This window comes from Barbatula barbatula (assembly GCF_947034865.1).
Source record: "Barbatula barbatula genome assembly, chromosome: 15".
Classification (NCBI taxonomy): Eukaryota; Metazoa; Chordata; class Actinopteri; order Cypriniformes; family Nemacheilidae; genus Barbatula; species Barbatula barbatula.
This window is the reverse complement of record NC_136778.1, coordinates 17020783-17048066: the sequence shown is the minus strand read 5'-3', so window position 1 is coordinate 17048066 and position 27284 is coordinate 17020783. Positions and strand designations below refer to the sequence as shown.

Sequence of the window (27284 nt, the reverse complement as noted above, 5' to 3'; positions counted from 1 at the left end):
TGTTCAGTTATTGGACTTCTGTGCTAGTCACAGTTTGTCTATAAAGAACACCATGTTCAAGCATAAGGGTGTCCATCAGTGCACGTGGCACCAGGACACCCTAGGCCGCAGGTCAATGATCGACTTTGTGGTCGTTTCATCTGACCTGCGACCATATGTTTTGGACACTCGGGTTAAGAGAGGGGCGGAGCTGTCAACTGATCACCACCTGGTGGTGAGTTGGATCCGATGGCAGGAGAGGAAGCTGGACAGACTCGGCAGACCCAAACGTACTGTAAGGGTCTGCTGGGAACGCCTGTACGAGTCTCCTGTCAAAGAGATCTTTAACTCCCACCTCCGGCAGAGCTTCAACCAGATCCCGAGGGAGGCTGGAGACATTGAGTCCGATTGGACCATGTTCTCCGCCTCCATTGTCGAAGCGGCCACTCGGAGCTGTGGCCGTAAGGTCTCCGGTGCCTGTCGAGGCGGGAATCCCAGAACCTGGTGGTGGACACCGGAAGTAAGGGAAACCGTCAAGCTGAAGAAGGAGTCTTATCAGGCCTGGTTGGCTTGTGGGACTCCTGAGGCAGCTGACAGGTACCGGCAGGCCAAGCGGACTGTTGCCCGGGTGGTTGTGGAGGCAAAAACTCAGGCCTGGGAGGAGTTTGGTGAGGCCATGGAGAAGGACTATCGACTGGCCTCGAAGAGATTCTGGCAAACCGTCCGGCGCCTCAGGAGAGAGAAACAGTGCCCTACCAAAGCTGTTTACAGTGGAGGTGGGAGGCTGTTGACCTCAACTGGGGATGTCGTCGGACGGTGGAAGGAGTACTTCGAGGATCTCCTCAATCCCACCGTCACGTCCTCCATTGAGGAGGCAGAGGCTGAGGGCTCAGAGGTGGACTCGTCCATCACCCAGGCCGAAGTCACTCTTTTTAAGAAGGGGGACCGGAGGGTGTGTTCCAACTACAGGGGGATCACACTTCTCAGCCTTCCCGGGAAAGTCTTTGCCAGGGTACTGGAGAGGACAATACGGCAGATAGTAGAACCTCGGATTCAGGAGGAACAGTGTGGTTTTCGTCCAGGCCGTGGAACGCTGGACCAGCTCTACACCCTCTACAGGGTGCTGGAGGGTTCATGGGAGTTTGCTCAACCAATCCACATGTGTTTTGTGGATTTGGAGAAGGCTTTAGACTGTGTCCCTCGTGGCATCCTGTGGAGGGTGCTTCGGGAGTATGGGGTCTGTGGTCCTTTACTAAGGGCTGTCAGGTCCCTGTACGGCCGAAGCAGGAGCTTGGTTCGCATTGCCAGCAGTAAGTCGGATTTGTTCCCAGTGCATGTCCGACTCCGGCAGGGCTGCCCTTTGTCACCGGCTCTGTTCGTTATTTTTATGGACAGAATTTCTAGGCGCAGCCAGGGGCCGGAGGGTGTCAGGTTTGGGGACGACACAATCTCGTCTCTGCTATTTGTGGATGATGTTGTCGTGTTGGCCCCTTCAAACCAGGACCTTCAGCATGCTCTGGGACGGTTTACAGCAGAGTGTGAAGCGGCTGGAATGAAAATCAGTACCTCCAAATCCGAGGCCATGGTCCTCAGTTGGAAAAGGGTGGCTTGCCCACTTCAGGTTGGTGGAGAGTTCCTTCCTCAAGTGGAGGAGTTTAAGTATCTCGGGGTCTTGTTCACGAGTGAGGGAAGGATGGAACGGGAGATTGACAGACGGATCGGTGCAGCTTCTGCAGTAATGCGGTCGATGTACCGGTCCGTCGTGGTGAAGAAAGAGCTGAGCCGCAAGGCGAAGCTCTCAATTTACCGGTCAATCTACGTTCCAACTCTCACCTATGGTCATGAGCTTTGGGTCATGACCGAAAGGACAAGATCCCGGATACAGGCGGCTGAAATGAGCTTCCTCCGCAGGGTGGCTGGGCGATCCCTTAGAGATAGGGTGAGAAGCTCGGAGCTCGGAGTAGAGCCGCTGCTCCTCCACATCGAGAGGGGTCAGCTGAGGTGGCTTGGGCATCTGTTACGGATGCCTACTGGACGCCTTCCCCGGAAGTTGCTCCGGGCCCGTCCGACCGGGAGGAGATCCCGGGGAAGACCTAGGACACGCTGGTGGGACTATGTCTCCCGGCTGGCCTGGGAACGCCTCGGTGTCCCCCCAGAAGAGCTGGAGGAAGTGTCTAGGGTGAGGGATGTCTGGGCATCTCTGCTTAGACTGCTGCCCCCTCGACCCGGCCCCGGATAAGCGGTAGAAAATGAATGAATGAATGAATAGACATCGGAGATGCTAAGCCTATCAAACAGAGATTTTATCGTTTATCTGAGGAGAAGAGACTGCATTTGGAAACAGAGGTGCAGTATATGTTGGACAATGGTATTGCTGAGCCATGTTGTTCAAATTGGGCTTCACCCTTTCTTCTGGTCAAAAAGTCTGGTTCTACTTCCAGACCCTGTACTGATTATAGAAAAATTAACAATGTTACTAAAGCAGACCTTTACCCTCTTCCTAGGATGGATGACTGCATTGATCAAGTTGGGTCAGCAAAGTATGTTAGCAAATTTGATCTTTTGAAGGGGTATTGGCAAGTACCTCTTACCAAAAGAGCTTGTGAGATTGCCGCCTTTATAACTTCATTTGGTTTATTCTCTTATACAGTTATACCTTCCAGAGGCCGATGAATCGGGTAATCTCAGGTCTGCAAGGGTGTGCTGTGTATTTGGATGAAGTTGTTGTTTACTCAGACTCCTGGGAGGAGCATGTCCAGAGAGTGCAAGCCCTGTTTGAAAGACTGGTGGGGGCCAGGTTGACTATAAATTTGGCAAAGCTTACAGTCACATACCTAAGCAAGGTGGTTGGTCAGGGTGTTGTCTGTCCCGTGGAAGCTAAGGTTCAGGCTGTGAAGCAGTTCCCACAGCCCTCCACAAAGAAAGAACTGATGCTCGGAAACATTATTAAAAAATATGGAATCAGCTTCCACTGCTATGCAGATGATACTCAGCTATATATCTCATCAAAACCAGATGATTCCTCCCAGCTATCCAAATTGGCAGAGTGCATGAAAGATATACAACATTGGATGACATGTAATTTCCTTCTTTTAAATTCTAATAAAACAGAAATATTACTTATCGGACCAAAGACACGCAAACCGAATATTTCTGATTATAAACTGCAAGTTGAAGAATGTACCGTTACTCCAACAAATACAGTAAAAGATCTAGGCGTTATATTAGACAGCAACCTGTCATTTCGATCTATGACCTCAAGACTTGACTACTGTAATGCTCTACTTAGTGGTTGTCCTGCATCATCAATAAACAAACTACAGTTAGTTCAGAACGCAGCTGCCAGAGTTCTAACCAGGTCCAGAAAATACGATCACATAACCCCAATTTTATCAACCCTTCACTGGCTATCCATTAAGTATCGTATTGACTTTAAAGTTATTTTAATCACTTATAAAGCCTTAAAGGGTTTACCCCCTACCTACCTAACAGAGCTTCTATCACACTACAACCCATCACGCTCTCTAAGATCTCAAAATGCAGGACTTTTGATAATACCTAGAATATCTAAATCCACCAAAGGGGGCCGAGCTTTCTCATACGTAGCACCTAAACTCTGGAATAGCCTTCCTGACACTATTCGAGGATCAGACACACTCGCCCAATTTAAATCTAGATTAAAGACACATCTTTTCAGCCAAGCATTCACTTAAAGCAAATATGCTTAATAAACCACCAGGAGATGCTGACATTAGACATTATTTACTAGAATAATTGGATTTATTATATAACACACCATGTAGTGTGTTTTACCCTTTCTTGGGTTTTTCGTTTTTCCCCTGTACAGCTGCTCTGGAACAATGCAAATTGTGAAAAGCGCTATATAAATAAAATTGAATTGAAAATTGAATTGAATGCGATTCCTGGGAATGGCGGGGTACTACTGTGCTTTCTGTAAACTTTCCGGTAGTAGTGTCCCCACTTACCAATCTGTTGAAGGCCAAGGCTGAATTTATCTGGTCCAACCAGTGTCAAGAGGCATTTGAGGCAGTTAAGGCTCTCTTGTGTTTGGCACCCCTGTTGGCAGCACCAAATTTTGGGAAACCTTTCAAATTACAGGTAGATGCCAGTCAAATCGGTGCTGGGGCTGTACTACTCCAGGAAAATGATGAAAACGTTGAGTGTCTAGTCAGTTTCTTCTCCTGGAAATTTAATAAGTATCAACAAAACTACTCTGTAATTGAGATGGAGGCTTTAGCGCTCATTTGGGCTTTACAGCACTTTGAAGTCTATGTCGGTTCCGGTTTGACCCCTTTAACTGTGTTCACTGACCACAACCCACTCGTTTTTCTTAAGTCCCTGCAAAATCACAACTAGCGCCTGATGCGTTGGGCTTTGTTCGTGCAACCATTCAACCTTGATATTAGACACATTAGTGGTAAGGATAATATAATTGCTGATGCCCTGTCCCGTGCTCCTTTAACCTAGTATGCGCCTCTGTCTCTTAAATTGCTCCCCAGGTACTAGGGCTGCCGAGTTTGAGGGACGAACAGTCAGCCAGGGGACACAAGGTGACTTTCAGGAGTGGGGACTGGTATCCTTTTCTTTTTGGGGAACTTTGGATTGTTTTAAATGTTAGGCCAAATTTTGGGCTGAGGGTAGCACCCTCATTTTAAGGAGGGGGTGTCACGGCCCCTCCTCTGCTTTGCAGGGGCGGTTCCCCCTGTAGACAGAGGAGGGTCGTTAGTGATTGGAGCCACCTGGGCTCAGGGTATTTAAACTGCTTCACTAACTATTCTCGCTCTCTCTCTGCTCCTCCAGGTATGATCCTGTTTTGTTTGTTCTTTATCTTATGACATTATCACACCTCATTCTTTGTTTAAAGTTAATAGTTTTTGGTTTACAATAAAGAACCTGTTTTGGCCTATACCTTGTTGTGTGTGTCCCCTCATTTTTGCCATAGGCTATGAGCCAGCCTGTGACACTTACTGGTACATTTTACATCTGCGCGCGCTTGTGAGCTCAGATATCCATGCCCTTCTCTCACGTTCAAACACACCCACGTGTTACATTTGGTTAAGACACGTTGTTTGTATATTTGATAGTTTAAAGTATTATTTACAATAACCACACAGGACAGCAGTAATCTATAGTTTTCTTTTATTTATGCAGTCATATACAAATTAGTTAATATATGATCTTGGGTACCTCTTTATTAAACTTTATTTAATATAATACTATATTTCTTTGTTTGAGTTACCGGAATGACGAGGCGTCTGCGGGAGAGATTCCGGTCCGGCAAAGAGTGGAGTCCGTGCGGGAACGGAGATTTATCTGATTGTTGGTTCCGCCTGGACGTACCATCTGGAGCTGAGACGTGGGGAGAACCTGAGATGGACTGAGATGGCCTGTTCTCAGAGTTTTCTTTAAACAACACAACGTGGGGTTTGCAACATGTTGGCTTGTTACCTAGAAGCAACAAATTAAGATCCCGATATACTAAGAAGTGGGTCTCGTGAGTTGTTTACCGTTTACCCTGACCGGTCAGTCCCTCACATAGGTGTATGAAGTAGCACAATATTACCAGCACATTTACTTCAGTGTACTAAAGTAAACAATACACTCTGGTTGAATTATGAAAAAAATCAAGGGACAAATTCAGTTTTTGTGCCTGGATCCCACAATCTGTAATTTCTAAACCCATCAGCTAAATTTTATATTTTGACCTATGCCCTATATATAGTTTCCTATAGTTTCCAAGACGCATATTACCCATCCTATTACAGAATACAATTGTGTCTGTTTTGTGTTTTAAAAGCAGACCTACTGTCAGTCTTGTATAAAGTACTTGAAAGCGATACTTGAGTAAAAGTACAAGTATCTTACCAGAAAATTACTTTGGTAGAAGTTAAAGTCACCCTTCAAAATATTACTTGAATAAAAGTCTTAAAGTACCTGACATTTATTGTCCTTAAGTATTAAAAGTAAAAGTATTTTTTTTTAAAGTGAACGGTTGGAATCAACAATAACAGTCAAATGAGCATTATTTGATATTACCTTTACCTAAGTGCAAGAATTATAAACACTCATGGAAGCCCACCCCTACCACCCAGTCACTAACATTAACTTGGATTCATTGCTGTTGTTTAGCCTGTAATGTATTGTGTTAACTGGTCGTTTGTCTCCTGTCTGTTACTAGCTGACCTACGGAAAAAAAATCCCCCAACTCGTTATGTGGCAATAAAAGCACTTTGACAATGATCAATATGCAAGCCTACATTGTTGGACTTTACATTTATTTTAAGAATCGAAGAGACAATTTTTCACAAAAATAAGTGAAGTTTATTATCAGATGTAAAACGTTTACAGCGCTGGTTTGCCACTCTACAACGAGCCAACAACCCAGAGTACTTTTTCTAACACATATTTGTAGAGTATGTGACGTCGATTTTTCATCTTCATGACTCCTCCCCTGTCTCCGGGCAGTATTTCCCCTAGCAACCTATCAGGTCCTGTTGAACTCTTGCTGACCCCATTCCATTCTCTGCAAAACAACATCTTGCGTCACCGAAGAACTCTCAGAAACTAGCCTTTGTTTGCAAGTTTCCTTGCTTTTTGTGTCAATGGAATTAAACAAAACATAATTTCAATGGTTATATAGCACACAAATGGTTATATGATTAAAACATATCTATTAAATACATTTGATTAAAACAAAATGAATCATCCATTTCTATATCGATCTATATTGATCTTAATTCCCACAACATTCACAATATATAACATTAGCCTTACAAAAGCCGATAACAACTTAGTTTTGAGGTAATTAAATAAAGCAAATCTCAAGTTCAACAAAATGCAGTGTGCGAGTAATCCTGAACGCTCCTCTGTAACCTGCCATGGCATTAATTAGCCTAATGTGCTCTTTAAAAAATCCCTCCAGCGGTGTAACGCTAATTTACCAAAGGAAATATTCGGCCGCTATACCAGAAACCGCTATTAACCATTTCAGTATTATGGACATGTCTTCAATTGTTTTGCGTGGAATTATTTCGCAGGAAATAAAGCTTCATTGAATGAACATTAATTTAACCTACCTAATTTAAGCTACGATGTGCTTCATGCTGGACAGGAAGTTTTTGAATGCCAATATTTCAGTGACTTTCGGTACGCATAACAGGCGCTTAATCCAGTAGGAAGACATTTTCTCTTGAATGTACGAAAATATTTCTTGCAAATACGGCCACTGGTGTATAACGTTATCTTCATCACCACCACCAAGTTCCCCACTGTAGTCGAGATGCCCGTCATCTGCTACCGGAGTGGTAACGTTAGAGGCAGAACCTGCAGCAGGTGATTCCATGACAACAAACAGGCATTACGTCACCAACAAAAATTTCTTCTGATTTTAATTTGTAGTAACGAGTAACGGAGATGGTTAGGAGAAATATATCGGAGTAAAGTACACGCTTTATTTATAAAATGTAGTGGAGAAAAAGTGAAAGTTGTCAGAAATATAAATAACGAAGTAAAGCACGGAAATTCTACCTAAGTACAGTAACGAAGTATTTGTACTTCGTTACATTACAACACTGCCTACTGTAATTTTTATTTTCATTTCAATTAACTAAGTTTTTTTTGTGCTGCTTATTTTATCAGGCAGTTAACTGTGAATGATAGTCCGAAGGAAAAACTGCGGGGAAAAACTACTGCACCTCTTCACAGACAAGAGAATTGTAGAATAAAAATAACACTCATTGGACACTTTGATTTCCTTTAAAAACAACAGCTCTTTGAGTCATATGCCATCGAATTCATTACGACTTCAAACAAGTTAAATACTATAAAACAGCCAATAAACAAGCTAATGATGATATAAACTGAATTCTGTAAATTTTCAACATATGGTTTAAAAGCTCACCCTTCAACCAATATTGACTATTAAATTCCAGATCAAATTTTCCAACAAAACTTGGCTAAGTATTAGCCTTAATAAACAACGTCATTATTCCAAAAACACATTTACCCTCTCCAGTCGACATCTCGGGGTATAAACGAATAGATCAAATAAAAAATAAATTGAGCTATAAAAGGACAAAATCATTGTCATTTGAGATGGCTCTTTTATTTTAAAAAGCTCAGTTACTCTATTTACAACTTGTGCAAAACATTTAAAGGTTTGAAGGACTACATTGCAAGTTCATTTCAAGGCACATACATGGGACAACAGCAACAGTATAGTAGTGGAAACACAACAATAAATATATGTAATAATTAAAAGTTACTTTGGTTCCCAATGGATTACTTGCACAACCCTGACCAAAAAAAGATAAAACCAATAACATGAGTCTGTTTTGTAAAGATGTCTGCCAGATGTACGTGTGCTATCAGGGATTGCTGATGAGTAATTGTTTAATAATAATAATAATAATAATAAGTTTTATTTATATAGCGCCTTTCCAGAGCTCAAGGACACTTTACAATAAACAAACAACAAAAAAAGGCGGTTGACAAAGACAGCAGACAAAACAACAGTAGATAAGAATTGGGTGAATGGGCAGCACATAAAAAATAAAAAATAGAAATAATGATTATGAATTGTGACATTCTGAAAAAAGGTGAGTTTTGAGCATGGATTTGAATTCAGAGATAGTGTTAACAGAACAGAGGGATCGGGGGAGAGAGTTCCACATTTTGGGTGCAACAACACTAAATGATCGGCCCCCCATGTTTATCACATTGCAATCTGAAAGCAGGTTGAATTACACAGCAAGGAAATGTCTAGCATCTTATTAGCGTAAGGTTCTCTGATTCTTTACTAAACATACTCATGTTATTGATTTTATCTTTTTTGGTATATGATATCTGCATTTTCATCTGCAAGACATCTGGCAGATGCTGTTTGCTCATCTGATCTACATCTCTGAGACGTCTGCTATCAGATGTCATATAGACCTCTAGAAGATGTGTATGATTTAGAATGAATGTTCGACAGCTATTTCTAAGATGTATAGCATATGTTTTTACACAGCATTTGTTATCCAGATTTACAGATCTTTAGCAGATATCTTACAAATGTACCTGTGCTATCTGGGATGCATTCATTAAATATCAGCTAGATTGCTGCTACAGTAATACCACTGTCAACTTTTGTGATGTTAACTTATGTTATATTCTGTTTCAATAATGGATACAGTATATCTATGTGATTAAAAAAATGGCAAAACAAAATAAAAACAACGAAAAGTACACACAAAGATCTTAGACATATTTAGCCACATTGTGGCCGCATTTGTGCTAGTGTTTTGTTCAGAATTACATCACAGTAATTTAAAGTAAATATTCCAAACCAAATCAATGTGCTTTTTTAAGAAACGGATTGACTGTTGGGTATGATCAGGGGAATGGACCACTGCTGAAGATCTGAATATAATATTCTTTAGATTAAACATTATTTTACATAAATTATTAAGACATACTGCTGGGTAATTTTAAGGCAATATATAAAACTTCTCATGCCATGAAATATTTTCAGGTTTTGGTAATAATCCAGCTAAAACAACATCCAAACTAACATTGTTGTCTTATGTAGCAGGAATGTAATGTACAATGTCCCCAAATGCTTGGACTACATTTATCTCTGTATTGGGTTAAATTTCGGGTATCCTCCACCACAAACACCTCTCAAGGAAGCTGAGCCTGACAATCGCACTGGACTTCAGACAGTTTGGAGGCAGTCTGTAAAATAGTTACTAGGGGGATGGGTTGGGGCAAAGGATTATTTAAGTGGTACACATCAGTTAAAGCCTTTCAATGAAAAATGGAGATTAAGGATGTTCCAGATTCTAACCGAATCAGAGACACATGGTTGGAACAGCCTGCTAGATGCAGAGGAGAAATATTTTCTTGACCACAAATGTGCAGAAGCCCTTTTTCCTTTAATACAGTATTTTGTTTGTGCTACTGAAAAAACATGGGTGTTTACAGTCTGTGCAAGGCCAAGCTAACCAAAGTATTCCTCAAATGCAGAAACATTAGTCATTGAAATCCTACATCTGTTTGTTTTTGGGTAATGACATGAGCAGTTTGGATGTAAATGGTTAGTTATTCAGTGATCAAGTCTGAACTTTTTGCCAAGCTAGAGGGCAATTAAGGGTTAACTCCTTCAATTAGAATTTCCACCTTACTACAAACCCCTACCCTATCCAAACTCCTCCCGACAGGCAAAAGAATTGCATATTTTATCTCTTTCATGGGCCAAGGATTATGCAGCGGGGGGTTCAAGTCAGCCCATAAAAAAATCTTGTCAATGCAAGTACAGTCTTTGAGTAACAGTGCATGATAAATACCTCTCCACAGCAAGTTTGGATTCCAAACGTGGCTCTCTGTCCTGGATATCTGGTGGACTATTAAAAAAATACTCCTAATTGCACTCACACAGGGATCTGAAAGATGGATGATTAAAAATGGGTATTGATCAGAAAAGCAAACGCAAGATAATTGTGTGGATTTCCATTATGTTTCTGTTGAATGGATATTGTAACATTCGTTTGATATCATGACTGATTCGAAGTGATCTAAGTGTAATGAACTCATACTGGTGTTGGTATCAAAACAGCAAGTTTTTAGGTTCCAAGTTATTCTGGACAAACATTTCTGCCAAATGCAAAATAGTAAATGTCATGGCCTGATTTATATTTACAGGAAACGTAAATGGCTTACTAATGTATACAAAAGGTAAAAATTCACAAAGCCATTTTGTCACTGTTGCATTACAAAACAAATAAGTCCACAGAGTTTAATTTGGATATTATCTCTTTACCTCAGGTTATTGCCTAAGAATGGTACGGTTTATAACACTATAAATTAACTGTTTGTCTCTTCTCTTGCTAATCTCTGTGTACACTGAAACAAGATGCCCCTTGATGCCCCTGGTGGATAAATGAGAGACATTCCTGATAATACTTAATCTCCCTACACCAAAGTCACTGCTGTTAACCTGGAGTGTGTGAATTTCAATGTGATTTCCACAAAAGCTAATTTCCTAAAAGGCTGCTCATGCGCCCCCTGTATTAAGAAAGTGCACTTAATTTGCAAAAAATAAAAAAATAACACACACGTGTATGTTACCTGGCCACTGTGTTTTCTTAACTACGATTGATTGAAAAGGTAGCTGTCTTTCAGCCAAAAAAGTGGGATGTACTGTGGTAAAATAACGGTTGAATTATCCAAAAGTGGTATATATGTATACTTGTTTTGTACAGTATATACTCCACAACTGCATTTTTCTTTGAACAAATGGTTGTAAGCACCCATTGAAAAGCATCATGTGTGGCAGAAGTCCACACTTGGAACACTGCTGCTCTTGCAGTAACCTATGCTGTTGTTACTTATGTCTAAGTCAACTAAGTCTCTAGGGCCAATTCCTCCATTAGGAGTGTAAATGTGATGAATTCTGAAATCCTCTTTTAAAAGCTGCTCATTGTTTAAAGACACTATCTGAAAGCTTGTTTCAGTAATTTCCAGAATGGAGTTATCCTTTTTGGTGCCAGCCTCACAGTAGTCATCTTTTCTCCTGCCACGATTGTACTTCCAATTGGTTGATGATAATGACTTGTTTTTTTTGTGCATGTGCCAGCAGAACAAGCTCAGAAGTATCACTAAGATCACCAAAACTGCTCCACCTATTATTCCAGCCAATAAAAGTGTGGAGGTGTTGTCTTGCTGAGCAGTCTGCTCAGATTCAGAATATGCAGATGTGGATTTGGTCTTTGCCTCAGAACAGATAGTATCCTCCCCTGGTCTATAAGTGTTAAGATTATCAAGAACATACACACAAATGCGATAGAGAGAACGTGGCTCTAGATTTGTTAGGCTTAGCTGGCGCTGGTATCCCGGGACTGTTCTTTCTCGAGTGATGTCACTCATTAAGCTCTTCCCCATCTTCACCCATCTCACTATGTATGCTGTCACAGTAAAGTAGGATTCCCAGCTCATGTCAATACAGGTAGAGTTAACAACATGAAAGGACATTTTTAATGTGTCCTCATAGGGAGGTAGGGGCAAAAGAGGGAAATATGGTACGAGGGGTGTCGGACTGGCTGAGGTGGGGTTAAAAGTAGTGGATGAAATGGTAGTGAAGTGAGCAGATCCAGGAGTGGCGATAATGGTGGTCTTGTGGGGTGCCAATGTAGATGGATATGAATGAGTGGGCCAGGGTTGCAGCACTGTGCCCGCTGGGCAGTCAATGGCATCTAAGGTCAGTTCTCGGATTACCATGCCACGAACCCTCTCTGGACTTTGGCATGTAAATCCACGGACATTTACCACAGATGGCAGAGACCTAAGCCAAGCAATGACCCACTTAATGCTGCAATCACAGCGCCAGAGGTTGTTTCTCACATTAAGGTATCTCAGGTTTCTCAAGGTGTCAAAGACACCTGGTGGAAGAATCTGAAGCTGGTTGCTGGAGATATCTAACCTCTCCAGTTTTTTAAGTCCAGAGAATGCAGCCACATCAATGCTGTCAACCTGATTCTCTTGCAGATTGAGTTTAGTAAGGGATGTACCAGGGAGCAGTGGTGGTGGAGTGGTGAGTGAATTGCGTGCCAGCGAGAGCTCTTTGAGGTTGACAAGATCCTGGAAGGTCCCAGGAGCAATGTCTGCATCCTCCAGTAAGTTTCCATCCAGCAACAGTCGTTGTAGTGTGGTAACATTCTGGAAGGCATCCTTATCGATGTCAGCGATGCGATTCTCATCCAATCTCAGCTCCTTCAGTTCTGCTGGTAATCCGATAGGTATGCTGCTCAAATGGTTTTTAGTGAGGAAAAGAAGCTTGAGGCTGACAGGCTCCCTAAACGCCCCCTCTTCTACTCCTACAGTAGAGATCGAGTTGTCATCCAGGTGGAGTTCTTCCAGCATGTATAGCTGAGCTAGTGCTGCCCTGGAAATAGTCTGGATGTTGTTTTCCTGGAGGTGAAGCACTCGAACATTCATGGGAATGTTGAGGGGAAATTCATCCAGCTGGTTTCCATATAGGTAAACAGTCTCTACAGAAGCAATGTTGTGTAGCTCCAACGGAAAGCCAGCATTGTTGATCTGATTGTTGTGGAGGAAGAGGGTCTTAGATCCCTTTTGCACCCCCAGAGGCACAGACGTGAGGCTTCTCTCATTACAGTAAACAAATGTTTTATCACAACGACACTCTTCAGGACAGGCGTAGACAGGGCTGAACTGCATATGCAAGCTTAACAACACTGTTAGCCAGAACCGAAAACATGAAGTCCAATCATTATTCAAAAATCCAGCTTGAAACTCCATAATGTTAAAGAATAGGAGGGGAAAGAAATGACAAAAACAGACAAAACCACAGTTCTAAGGGAGTAAAAAGGAAAATTATCAAATCCAGAACAAAACGAGTCCTCTAAAATGGTATGTGCAGATTACAGATAAACCAAAAATGTATAAAGTAATCCTTGATCCTATGTAGTCCTTGTCTGGTAAGGTGGTCTCTGGTAAGAGTGCATGGGCTCTTTCCCTAAAATGAAATATCAGATAATTCCAGATCTCTTCTTAGTCAGTGCAGGGTCCAAGCAGGGTGTGACTAAGAGTACACTGGAGCACCTAGTCACACTGGCCACCTCCCAGCCTGCTGTCAAATGCTCATGGGCCCCAGCCCAAGCTGCTTCCGGAAGATGTGACATTTGGCTCCAGGGACCTATTTCAAAACAAGAAATAATTAGAATACAAACAACAAAAATGTAATAGCCTTCATACATTTTCATCTCTGACTCATTGGACACAAAATTAAAGAAGAAATCTTGAAACAAACTGACTGTAACTGGATTACAATTTTGCATTGTAAAAATAAATACAAAGAAACTGAGATACGAAAAATGACACATTGTAGTTTAGTTTAAATTACTTTGAGTTTGATACAACTCTTTAAGGTACATTGCTTCTAATTATAATTAAAACAGGTCAAATGCAAATGGCACCTTTGTGGCACAACAAGTCATGACAGAAAAACAATCAATTAAGTTGATGGAGTGGGGGGGAGGGCACTCTACAGCTCAGAGTGATTAATGCTGCCTGCCAAATTAAATGTGACAGGTGTATAATTTAGCGTCAGTAAGTGCAATAAATGATCGATACTCTCTATGTAAAAAGATTCTACGGTAGCTCAAGGTCTCGGAGTTAAAACTCACGTTTCATCTAAATGTTTACTGAATTTGTACCGTTTTACAATAGAGCACAGTCTTTATAATAAGTTAAGGCTGCTGTGGACCTCAAATATAGCCTGGACTGAAACTTTCGTTTTGTACCAGGGGGACAGAAAACAGGCTTTTTGGCTGACATATATGCTATCATAATGTAAATTGTCTAGTTGACTCCAAATTGTTTGATTTATTCACAGAGGCAAACTAGTAGTGCACAGCACTACAGTGGATAAGCGAGTATAAAAAGGCTTTTCAGAATCTATTACCTTCAGTGGTCACTGGAATTTTAAATGCACATTTGAAATCACTTTTTAAAAATAATTTGCCAAATGCTTTTCGCTCTCTATTTGCCAAATGCTTTTCTTTATCCATTTGTCAATCGAGTAAAAAAATGCCAATAATCACAATGTCTCCTTAGGGGCGCTGTTGTTAGTTGTTTGTTCAGCGGGTTTCACTTCTGGTTGCATAGTTATAATTTTTTTCTCTAATATCTTGGATTTTATTTGTGAGATAGTTCATAAATTCCTCACTGCTATGCTGGTATAGAAGTTGCTGACAATAATTTTGTGGTTAATTTAGCCACTGTGTTAAATAAAAACCTAGGGTTGTGCTGGTTTTCTTCTATTAGTGATGAAAGGTAGGCAGATCTAGACATTTTTGGGGCTTTCCTGTATTTTCGAATACATTTACATTTAGGCATTTGGCAGACGCTATGCTATACATTTTACATAGGTATCTGCAATCCCCTGCGATCGAACCCACAACCTTGCCTTGTTAACGCAATGCTCTTACCAGTGAGCTACATGAAAGCTATAACTAGATAGCTTTTTATTCAGCATGGAAGGATAGTAATTCTATCCTTCCATGCTGTACGAAATACCTCTAATTTAGTTTTCTTAAAGTTGCGCTCCAATTTTCGTGCCGCTTTCTTTAGAGCCTGAGTGTGTTCATGAACGGTGTCGGGCTGTCATTTTTACTCTGTTTAGCGTTTCCGAGAAGGTGGCGTTAAAATCAAATCAAGATCTTCAAAGTTATTACTTATGCTAGAGATTTGAGACAATTCAGGCAAATTATCAAGAAACGCACCTTTGGTAGTGTAAGTTCCCTTTCTGTCGGTCTCTCGACGTTGTGTCGAACCGACAGATGGGGTTTGACTTGAGAACCTATCATCTTCTTACTATTTTGAAAAGGCCAATTGAAATTGGCGAATTAAATTAGCATGCCGGACTCCGCCCCGGATATCCGGGTATAAAAGGGAGACGGCGTGCTGCATTCATTCACCTTTTGTTCTCCGGAGCCTTCGCATCTGATGACAATCCTTCTAAAAGAGCTGATTTCTCGACGTTGTGCAGCGGACTGTCCCTCATCAGTGACTTCCCCTGGCGTCTCAGCGGTTCTGGAGGTGTTTTTCTCTCTAAAAGAGCAAATTTCTACAGCAGCATGTCTTGCTGTTCTCACGGGTGCAACACACTCATTGAGGAGGGTGAGGGACATAATGTCTGCCTCGCGTGCTTGGGGGTCCAACACGCTGAGGCAGCCGTTGTGGATAAGTCCTGCCCGCACTGCGGGCGGATGGCTATTCAGACGTTGCAGTCACGGGTGGCCGTGTTCTTTAGAGCCTGCCACCACCTCGTTTGCTTCCCGTCCTGTAACCGCGGTGGCTCCGGCCACGCCGTCAGCGACGGCAAGCAGCGTGGGTGACATGGGGATTACCGTGAGCATTAATCCGTCAGCCACCGGCTCGCGGACCATTCATGCCCCGTCTCGTTGGCAGACGTCAGGATTGGTTCGTAGCCATCGACCTGAAGGATGCATACTTTCATGTCTCGATTCTCCCTCGTCATCGGCCGTTCCTACGGTTCGCTTTCGAGGGACGGGCATATCAGTACAGTGTCCTCCCATTCGCCTTAACGAAGGTTGTGGAAGCAGCCCTCGCTCCCCTCGGGGAGAGCGATGTGCGGGTACTCAACTATCTCGACGACTGGCTTATCTTGGCACACTCGCGAGATCTGTTGTGTACACACAGGGATTTGGTGCTCTGCTACCTCGACCGATTGGGATTACGACCTGGTCATTAGGTTCCTGAGGGGCGCGAGAAGGCTGAATCCGGCCTGTCCGCGCTCCGTTCTCTCTTGGGACCTCAATGTGGTCCTGGCGGGCCTTCAGAGGCCCCCCTTTGAGCCCCTAGGAGTCCGCTCTTCCTCACCTCTCGATGAAGATGGTCCTCCTGCTGGCGCTCCCTTCCACCAAGAGGGTAGGGGACCTACAAGCATTTTCTGTATCCCCGGATTGCCTTAAATTTGGGCCCGGTAACTCTCACGTGATCCTGAGACCCCGGCCTGGCTACTTTCGGGACCAGGTGGTGAACTTGCAGGCACTCCCCACTGGGGAGGAAGACCCAACCCTGTCCGTGTTGTGTCCAGTATGCTCGTTGCGCCTCTACCTAAACCGCACGCAGAGCTTCAGAGCTCTGAGCAGCTCTGTATCTGTTTCGGAGGTCAGCATAAGGAGGGCTGTCTCCAAACAGAGGTTGGCGCACTGGATCGTGGACGCGGTTACGACGGCATACCGATCACAGGACTGCCTGTGCCCACTGGCAGTGAGGGCACACTCCACACGTCTGAGCAGGTTCTGGAGGTGTTTTTCTCTCTAAAAGAGCAAATTTCTACAGCAGCATGGCTTGCTGTTCTCACGGGTGCAACACACTCATTGAGGAGGGTGAGGGACACAATGTCTGCCTCGCGTGCTTGGGGGTCCAACACGCTGAGGCAGCCGTTGTGGATAAGTCCTGCCCGCACTGCGGGCGGATGGCTATTCAGACGCACTGGCTCAGGGCGCCTCTCTGGCAGATATTGTAGAGCTGCGGGTTGGGCTACGCCCAACTCCTTCGCAAGGTTCTATAACCTCCGTGTAGAACCGGTGTCAGCCCGAGTCTTGCATGTTGCCAGCATGTGAGACCGGCGGCCGGTAGGGCGTACGCCTGCGAAAGCGCCCCCCCCCCCCCTTTCCGGGCGGGTCAGTGCTTTAATTCAGCCTCACTTCTTTCCCCTCGGGCAAAGAACAGGCATTCCATCCATCACTAAGCACTCCATGGCGGCGGACTGTGTGGAGCAGCCCTGCCTCCTATGGCCAGGTATCAGCTAAGTTATCACATAGCTCTAACCGGACCCAGTGCCCCACACGTAGTAACCCCCCAACAGGGTGGTTCCATCTGACGTTTTCCTCATGAGATGGTTCCCCTCGTGGTGACCCATGACCTCCTCCAGGTGGACATCTACCTAGCGGTACCTTAGTCCGCGCTTACCTCCCATGAGCACATATCCCCCTTCAGGGAACAGCGCTTGCCCAGTGGCCCTATGGTACTGGACGGCTTCTCCCCATTAGAGATACAAGGCCTCCGTCTGTGGTGGCCGATGGCAGGTGCCTCTCATCTTTGCCAAAGCTCTGGGACGCCCTGCCACTGGATGGTTACAATTTCGCGCTAGCGCTCGCGTCTGACACGCCAGGGCCAGTCACCGTCGCTTCGCTAGAGATTGTGACGCGGCATAGTGCTGTGGCGTTTTCCATAGGAACCCCATCTGTAAAGAGCAGCAACACCTCCCCCACTGCCTTTTAGGCGAGGCTCATGTTTGTAATAATAATCTTGGGGGACAGACTAATTTAAAGTAATATAATGATCTGGCTTTAGCCATGTTTCTGTCAGGCAGAGCATGTCTATTTTATGATCTGTTATCATATCGTTAACAAAAAGTGCTTTATTAGAGAGAGATCTAATATTTAGCAATTGGAGTCTTAACAGTTGATTATCTGTATTTTGTTCATGTTTAATTAGTTTAACGTTAATTAAATTACCTTTGAGAGGTTTACGCATTATTTTATGTTTGCTAATCCGGGGGACAGACACAGTCTCTATTTTATGATGTTTGGGAGAAAGGATTATCGCATGTTTTGCATTTTGTTTGTTCTGCAACGTGATATGGCAAGCAGTGATCTCTGATTGACGGAGTCGAAAATCATTTGTGCCGACGTGAATAACAATCTCACTGCATTTACAATTGGCCTTAGCCGGCACATTTGAATTTGACTTGATGTCAGGCGCTCTTGGCTCCTGGTAAACATTTGACTATGATGGCTGGTGCCTCTATGTTAACGTTCCGAACAATAGAATCACTAATAACTAGGGCACTTTCAGCAGGTTTCTCAGTCGGTGCGTCACTGAGTGGGGCAAACCTGTTCGAGACTGTAATCGGAAGAGTTGAGTGACGTTTTGACCTCCGGCCTCTCACAGTCACAAAGTTTCCCAGCTGTGGGGTATCTTCTACCTGAACCGAGCTGTTTGCGCTAACGTTGCTCGCATCCAAAGTGTTTTCTAAGGTCCTTTCAATTTTGGTTTAAGATCTTCAAGTAAATAACCAGGACAGGGTTATTGAGATATCAGGATAAGTTACCAACAACAGTGATAAGTAACAATGTATACTACGAATAAAATAAAAAAGAAAGTGCAAGTGCAGTGATACAAACAAACTGCCGGCAGCGATGCAAACTACTAATGTTATACCTTGAGAACCATAACTACATGACATGGCAGAAGTTAATTCGGACACTGCATATATGTGAAGAAGCATACAGACAAAAACCCAAATTAAAGTGTGGTTGCACACCAAACGAGACGGGCTGCGCCATCTAGAACAGTGGTTCTCAACTCATGGCCCGAGAGATCCAGCTTCCTCACGGGCTCAGCCTTAACCTTGATAAAAAAATCCATCCCATATCACATTAAAGTACCGCAGGAGCGATTCAAGTGCTAACTGCTTAGTATGCTCTTGAATCGCTCTCGCGGTACTTTAACGTTATACGCCAAACAATCTGCAGAGCAGTTGAACGTTTCAATAGGCTTGTTATGATGTCCACTTCACAGGGTACTTTCGGACTTAGTAAGCAAACCTCTTAAGGTGAATAAGAGAAATATACAAAATGTTTAGATCCGGGGGTCATGAGGACCAGGATTAGGAGTCGTTATTATAGGGGTTTGCTACCACCTATAAAACAAGATGTTCAGCAGTATGACCGTGGTCTTTCACACCAGTGAAAAGGTTTTGCTCATGCAGTGAATCTGGGCTGTAATTGAGATGAGATGCAACTTGATCTGGAATTATAACGCCACGGTCATAATAATTGCCACTTAGAGACAAACTGCTTTGTTAACCAAACCTTGTCTGATGTACGAGGAGTATTTGTTACGCCCTGTTACAACGCACACAAGCTTTGCAACAACTGACCATAGAAACCATTAATGACAAGGTGTTTGTTACATCGCTGTATCCAGGGACAGAATTTATTTTTATAATGGGTTATAGTCTTTTGCCACGCTGCTCACGTGCGGTGTAATTGTAAACAGGGTGTAAATGAATTGCAGGAAGCTTTCCTGGCAGCATCACAATAACAAACCGAGATCCATCCTCGTCTCTACTGTACAGGAGGAGCATGCGAGGATAACTAACCTGGCTGGCTTTCCATGACCAATCTCACAATCAGATAACTAACCCGGCTGACTTCATATAACGAATCTCACCAATTATATTTTAGCCAAGGAGAAAGATAATAAACAAGACGCCTTGTCCGCATTCTCTCAAAATTTTTGCAGTATCCCTCCTGCGCCCCAACTCCTCACCCTGAAATTCCCCCTCAGATCTACTTTGTATGACATACGGGAGAAGGGGTGTGTCCTAAAATTGAGCCGAAAGCTGACTGGTTGTCCCCCACGTGTGTACTGTCCATTGGCATTTTTTACTCGATTGACAAATGGATAAAGAAAAGGATTTGGCAAAACGATAGCAATTGGCAAATAGATTGAGAAAAGCATTTTAAATTAAAAAAATAAAACCTTTGTTGTTCAATTTTTTACGTTTTAAAGCATGAATTAAAGAAACAGTTTTAAACATATCTATTTATTTCTCCATTAAAAAGTTTACATTTTTATGTTTGAATTACTAAATTGATTAATTGATTCTTCATTTTATTCATACTTCAGTCCTTCCTACTGTGATGGCATAAACTATCGTAAAAAATATATTTAAAAACATTAAAATATTATTTTCAATAAAAGTCGTCAGCTTTTCCCTATAAGATATTTATAATTTACTTCCTGGATTGATGCAGACTCTATCCACGTGAGATGTCCAAGTCTCACGAGAGTATTTCAAGATCAGGGAGCAGTTGTGTGCAGAGGGCCATGCCTCAAACGTCACGTTTCGTTACTGATGCACAGTAACGTTTGTTTATGATGTTGCCTCAAGCCATCTGTTAAGAGAAACAATAGCTGGCAGGGAAAAATCTTGATCCCAATAACCAATGTATAAAGGCTGTAGCAACACTGATTTAATTGTCAATGTTTTTAAAAAATAAAGCATATTTCCACTAAATCGGGTAGGATAAAACTAGTTTTATTACCGTTGCTGACTTAAAGACTTCCACACACTTACTGTAGAACCTACATACAAAATAATGTTCTTAAATAATTATTGCATTTTTCTTAGTACTTTATAGCAGCTTTACAGACATAAGACAGGCTTAAGCAGTAATAAACACATTAGAAATGTTGACTGTATCCCATTAAAACGCATTAGGTTATACTAGAGCAAATGTTTACAAAGCAAGCAAAAAAGTTAATATTATCAAAAAAATCTATAGCCTGATCAGGTGAACCTGAGAAAGCAATGAAGGCTGTTAATATGAATGGATAGCTGCAGAGAGTCGATTGCTTCGGCCAAAGCAAAAGCGATACGGTGCCATGTTACGATTAGATTTTTGACCAGATTAGCAGCATATTGATAGCCTACTATGTGTAAAGGTAATACATTTATATTACATTTGAGATTTACTCGCAAACGGACAAGTCTTATCATGTGAAGGTAGAAAGGTGGAAGCATAGTTAAACGGCAAAATACTTTGTGGTGAAATCCTCGACTAATGCACACCGAACGACTAAAGAGTAGTGATCCGCGTCTAAATAAACATAATTATATAATTCAAATAAAAATAAACTCAATGCTTGACTTATAGACCATTTTTGGATTTCGACGGGTATAGTTTAGCCTACCTTATCAAACATGATTTTTTTTTCCGTACCCGAGAAGTAAATACTTCAGAGCTTGCGCCTCTCTCCCCGTTCTCCATTAAGACCCAGCGCCATTCCCAGAGCATAGTGTTTAAACAAATCCGTGCTCCTCTTCACCCACTGGCAGCATACTTACTCCCGACTGGAGAGCTGTTCACCGTCAGTAGCCTACTTTTTCGCTGCTATATCTGATCCTCTTTCCACTAAGCCATTGTCAAGACCACAGGAGTCGTCACCCAAAACGGCTAACTCGCCGAAAATGGAAAAAAATAAATCACGTAACCACAGCATCATACTTCCTGAAAGCGAAAAACAAGAATTCACCTATATTACTTCCGAGAGATGTTTACAGAAGAGAATTGCGCTGGTAATGATCTGTTTACTGCACACCCCGTCTCTCTTTCACCCACTCTCTCTGGTTTGCACTCGCCTTTCGGTCGGTCCTCCCACAGACCCACACTGTCCTGAGTGAAGAGACGACAGGCAGGGGTGAAATGACACTTACGTTTACTACCCCGTGTGTATTTAAGAATATAACTTGCTTTTCGTATATTTTGATATCACTGTATAATAATTTTGTAAAGATTTAATATGTTTTATTTCGCTTTAGATAAAATGATCACGCAACACAAAGCTACGAACAGATTTACAAATGCTGATATTCTAGCTCCGCCACTGTCTAGCAGGAATACATTGGAGTGTGGCAAGAGTATAAACAGATGTATAAACAAATGCTTCAAATTCACCCTAACTTTATGTACTGCTTTAACAGACTAGTACAGAGTACAGAGGATGTACTGTTAATCTAGATAATGTTCTGTTTAAGAGTTGAATTAAATGTTCGTAAACATAACGGAAAATGTACTGATAATGTTCTGCCAGTATATTATACAGTGTATAGCATACATTTTGACAATAATTTCTCGAGAACGACAGTGAGACAGAGGTCAGAGAAGCACCTAGAGGATGGTCTAATCCAGCACCCAAATCCTGCTGGGAGCTCTGCTGTTTGCAATCACATCTGCTACACATTTTCTTTTGCTGAGCTCAGGCAGGAGGAAGTCTTTAGTCTAAGGGGTAGATTTCCCCTGCTGGTGCTGCTAATATCTCATGACTCACTCTACCCTCATATTGGGTCACCCCATGTGGGTGATTGGGGAACTTAACATGTATTCATATAGCTGTATTGTCCCCGAGGTAAATTGCTGATGAAGTTAGATGTTAAACCTTATAAAACTAGAGATCACCCCAAGTGTATTCAAATGCAACCCTGTAAAAAAATATAAAGTGGGCTAGTTCAAATGCTGTGATATCTATAAACTGTTTTAGAATAATTATACAGTGCACATACAGTACCACACTGCATGCCATTATTCATTGCATGAAACATGACAATGCTCAAGTGTCAATTCAAGTTGCATTGTTTTAAAGCATCTGGAAAAAAGTGTTAATCTGTAAATTTTCCTGAATTCAGTGAAAGGGGTGCACTCATGAGCTTTTTTCCTGACCTCAGTATTATGAGTTAACCATATTTACATGTAGATCATTTTCCATTGACTTACATTTATCAGCTTGTGTTTTAAGAGTTATTTTGACGTTTAATAAATGAAAAAAAGTCTTATGAGCATTTAAGAAGCATTGAGAAAATGAGGCCTTGGATACAAGTCAATGAAAGAGTCGCCTTGTGCATGCATGTGACACCCTTGTTTATAACAAACACACACACAATAATTGTTGCCAAACAGCTTCCTGTGCTCAGCCTACCATGATGGAAGAGAGTTTACACAGTTTTACATTTAAGGCTTTGTCAGCATATTCCTTTTAGTTCTTTAAAAAGACAACAGTAACTTGTAAGGTGTCATATGTAGCAATACTTATGCAAAGACTAGTGTTGGGTTGCTGTGCATAATAGGAATTTATTTATATACTGAAAGACATTATAAAAAAGGTTTGAACTTCATAGACTGTGTGACAGCAGTCATCCGGCAAGAGTATAAACCATTGTGACATAATCTGTTTCAGTAAAACAGTAGAGATTACTATTTTCAAATGTTCTAAAGCTCTAAAAACCTTTTCAGCTGTAAAGGTTAACTGCTTTTTATCCAAATTGATAACAATCCGTACTAAAATGATTAGAATTTCACACCTGTAGTAACTAGTAATTGCACCATGTTTGTGTTGCCATTATTTACAATAAATGAATGAAAGCTGTCAACAAGGATGTGAATGTGAGACTGTTTATACAGCTTGATCCAGTTAGATAGTCTCTCTCTCTCTCTCTCTCTCTCTCTCTCTCTCTCTCTCTCTCTCTCTCTCTCTCTCTCTCTCTCTCTCTCTCTCTCTCCTCTCTCTCTCTCTCTAGCTAGCTATCTGACTTCAGTATTGTTGTTTACATTTTACAATTTGCCCAAATAGTTCCCTAGAGATTAGGCTGTTCTGTGTTTTTGAGGTGTCCTTAGAGGCTCTATGATCTGGCACTATCGTGTCGCTTATCTGCAAAACGTATAGGTAGATCTGCAAATACTATTTCCCGCTTTGCTCAGGCAAAAACCTCCTTTATTCCAATCTGTACCTCCATCTGTGGTTTAGCACAGTAATTTCTCGTTGGTTCCACACAGAGAGACAGTGGACGTATGAAGAACTTCTGTGAAGTCTCACTATGAATGCTATAGGATTTATTAAAACAGGTGTTAAATACACCTGTGTGAAGTGTGTTATTATCCTACTGCACAGACGGGGCCAGACTAGGCAATGACGTAAAGTCTATTGATTTATACCATCAATTGGCCCCTCCTGCTATATAACCCAAAGGCATGTATTTTTAGTCTTTCTTCTTGCTCTATGTTTTTTTAGTATCACTAGTCCAAGCTCTGGTGCCCACCATTCCACCCAGAAATAACTGAGCATGACATTACAAATGACATATTGCTCACTGTTACAAAGAAAAATCTAAATTAACCTCAGTTCTTTCTTAAGACACTGTGCAGAAACTACCTCTTAAAATATGACTGGGGAAGAAAAAAGAGGTGAAATGAACAAAGAAAATTAAAGGGAACCAAGGTCAGTATGTGTCTGGGCCCATTGTATAATTCATGGCTTGCGTCACCCATTTAAATCATATTCTTTTCACCCTTCAGACTGCGGCACCTAAGATAAATTCGACTGCGTGAGAGCTGGAATGTAGGCCTCATGTCCTTATGCCACAGCGACTCAAGATGAAGAGATCGCGTACCTGTGTTCATTATTTAGAGAAGCTGGAGAGAGCCATGTATCAACACTTGAGTGAAACCCTGATGGTGGGCTAAATGTTAAAGAAATGCAGTAATCCTTTATTCTCACACACATGCACACGTACACACATGCATACCTATGATTGTTTAACTTTATTAGTAGGAACATATCAAATACTTTATAAGCTTTTTATTATATTCTTCCCCTAAATGTATCCCTATAACATAAAGTTTCTTCTATTGATGACAATCCAAACGTCTTAATTTGTAGAAAATAATAGATTTGTCAATGTACTGTAGGTAAACTGTGATCCCTGCATACCCAGATCCACACGTATAACTAAATACAGTAAAGTTTATGCATATAACAACATAGAGGTTTAAAGAAGGTAAATGTGGTTGTAATGCAAATTGAATGCTATTATGTTAAACCAGACTCAAATAAAAGCAAACGATGAGGCTGATGAAGTATTTTCTCACTTTAACGATAAAGTAATGTGATTTTAAAAAGGATTATTATTATTAATAAACTTTAATTTAATTTGATCAATAAAAGCCAAGTCAATTTTATTTATGTAGTGCTTTTTAAGATTTTTATTGTTACAAAGCAGCTGTACTAGAAACATACTGACTATAAGCAAAAAATATAAGGTTATACAAGTAAAAACAAACCAACACACACAAACACGCGCACACACACACAAGTGCGCACACAGACGAGCACGCAGACACACGCACACGCACAGTGGCCATCACCGAGAACCACACACCCAAGATAAGGAGAGAGAAACACAGGTCAAGTATTAAACAGCTATACACTCACTGGCCACTTTATTAGGTAGACCTTACTAGAACCGGGTTAGACCCCCTTTTGCCTTCAGAACTGCCTTAATCCTTCGTGGCATAGATTCAACAAGTTACTGGAAACATTCCTCAGAGATTTTGGTCCATATTGACATGATAGCATCAAGTCAAGTCAAGTCAGCTTCATTTATATAGGGCTTTTTACAATTTTCATTGTTATAAAGCAGCTGTACAAGAAAACATTGACTATAAGTAAAACATAAGGTTATGGAAGTCAAAACACAGGTCAAATATCAGACACACAATAAATTACTATATGCAGTGTTAATTGATTCATCAATTGATAAAATTCAGTTGCTGCAGATTTTTTCGGCTGCACATCCATGATGCAAATCTCCCGTTCCACCACATCCCAAAGGTGCTCTATTGGATTGAGATCTGGTGACTGTGGAGGCCATTCTGAGACCAGTCTGAGATGATTCACGCTCTATGACATGGCGTGTTATACTGCTGGAAATATCCATCAGAAGATGGGTACACTGTGGTCATAAAGGGATGGACGTGATCAGCAACAATACGCAGGTAGGGTGTGGCATTGACACAATGCTCAATTGGTACTAATGGGCCCAAAGTGTGCCAAGAAAATATCCCCCACACCATTACACCAACACCACCCCCAGCCTGAACCGTTGATACAAGGCAGGATGGATCCATGCTTTCATGTTGTTGACGCCAAATTCTGACCCTACCATCCGAATGTCGCAGCAGAAATCGAGACTCATCATACCAGGCAACGTTTTTCCAATCTTCTATTGTCCAATTTTGGTGAGCCTGTGCGAATTGTAGCCTCAGAGTGGCACCCGGTGTGGTCTTCTGCTGCTGTAGCCCATCCGCCTCAAGGTTCGACGTGTTGTGCATTCAGAGGTGCTCTTCTGCATACCTCGGTTGTAACGAGTGGATTTTTCACTGGATTTTTCTCTTTTTCAGACAATTCTCTGTAAACCCTAGAGATGGTTGTGAAAATCCCAGTAGATCAGCAGTTTCAGAAATACTCAGACCAGCCCGTCTGGCACCAACAACCATGCGTCGCTCAAAGTCACTTAAATCCCCTTCTTCCCCATTCTGACACTCGGTTTGAACTGCAGCAGATCGTCTTGACCATGTCTACATGCCTAAATGCGTTGAGTTGCTGGCATGTGATTGGCTGATTAGAAATTTGCGTTAAAGACCAGCTGGACAGGTGTACCTCATAAAGTGGCCAGTGAGTGTAAATTCCCATATGCAGTGTTAATTAAATAAAACTTTCATGATTCTAATTCTAGGATTTTGCCAGACAAAAGCTGCAGCCTATGCACAAGCTCCACAGTGCTTGCACAACAAGGCAAAATAAAAATAAATAAAGATAAATTATAGATTAAAGATAATCATTAATAATCTAATAACAGTTTTGTAGTGAAGACATGTCAAGTCGCTGCATCCTTCTTTATCCAGCTCTATCATCTCAGCTCTTGTCAGGTCTGGGCATGAACTGCATCATGCCCGCTGTGATTTTAAAGTGAATGCAATGCTTTATAGGTAACCAGTGCAAGGTTGACAGAACCAGGCTAATATGCCCATACTTTTTTGTACGTGTAAGAACTCGAGCTGCCGTGTTATTGAAGCAGTTGAAGTTTTTTTAATAAGCCTGCAGGGCAACCTCCTAATTCGTTCGTTCTTGGGCTAGTTTAATTTGTTTGCTTTGTGTGCGCGTGTCATCTGAGGGTGGGGCCTGTTGAATTTAAGTAATTAGACGTGTATTCAAAAAGCGTCTACCCACCGCGGCAGCGGTCGCATGCAGCCCTCATCGCGTGAAGACCGAAGAGAGTAAAGACATCGACTCTACCTACGCGCGACTCCACCGAGCCCGGGACACCGACAGGGCACTTGAGTATTGCA

General features: G+C 42.0%; 1 protein-coding gene across 2 annotated transcripts; it reads right to left on the bottom strand.

Annotated features, from left to right (window-relative positions):
• Window positions 1–8838: 8838 nt before the first annotated feature.
• Window positions 8839–21771, bottom strand: flrt2 (fibronectin leucine rich transmembrane protein 2). Of its 2 annotated transcripts, none has more exons than XM_079474706.1 (2): window positions 21452–21771; window positions 8839–13696 (listed from the first exon to the last, which is right to left on the bottom strand). In XM_079474706.1, the coding sequence occupies exon 2, from the start codon at window positions 13297–13299 to the stop codon at window positions 11305–11307; it is 1995 nt and encodes a 664-aa protein (XP_079330832.1). In that variant the 5' UTR covers window positions 13300–13696; window positions 21452–21771; the 3' UTR covers window positions 8839–11304. The 2 variants fall into 2 exon arrangements, with proteins under 2 accessions (XP_079330832.1, XP_079330831.1); XM_079474705.1 differs by having other exon boundaries at window positions 21298–21732.
• Window positions 21772–27284: the final 5513 nt, after the last annotated feature.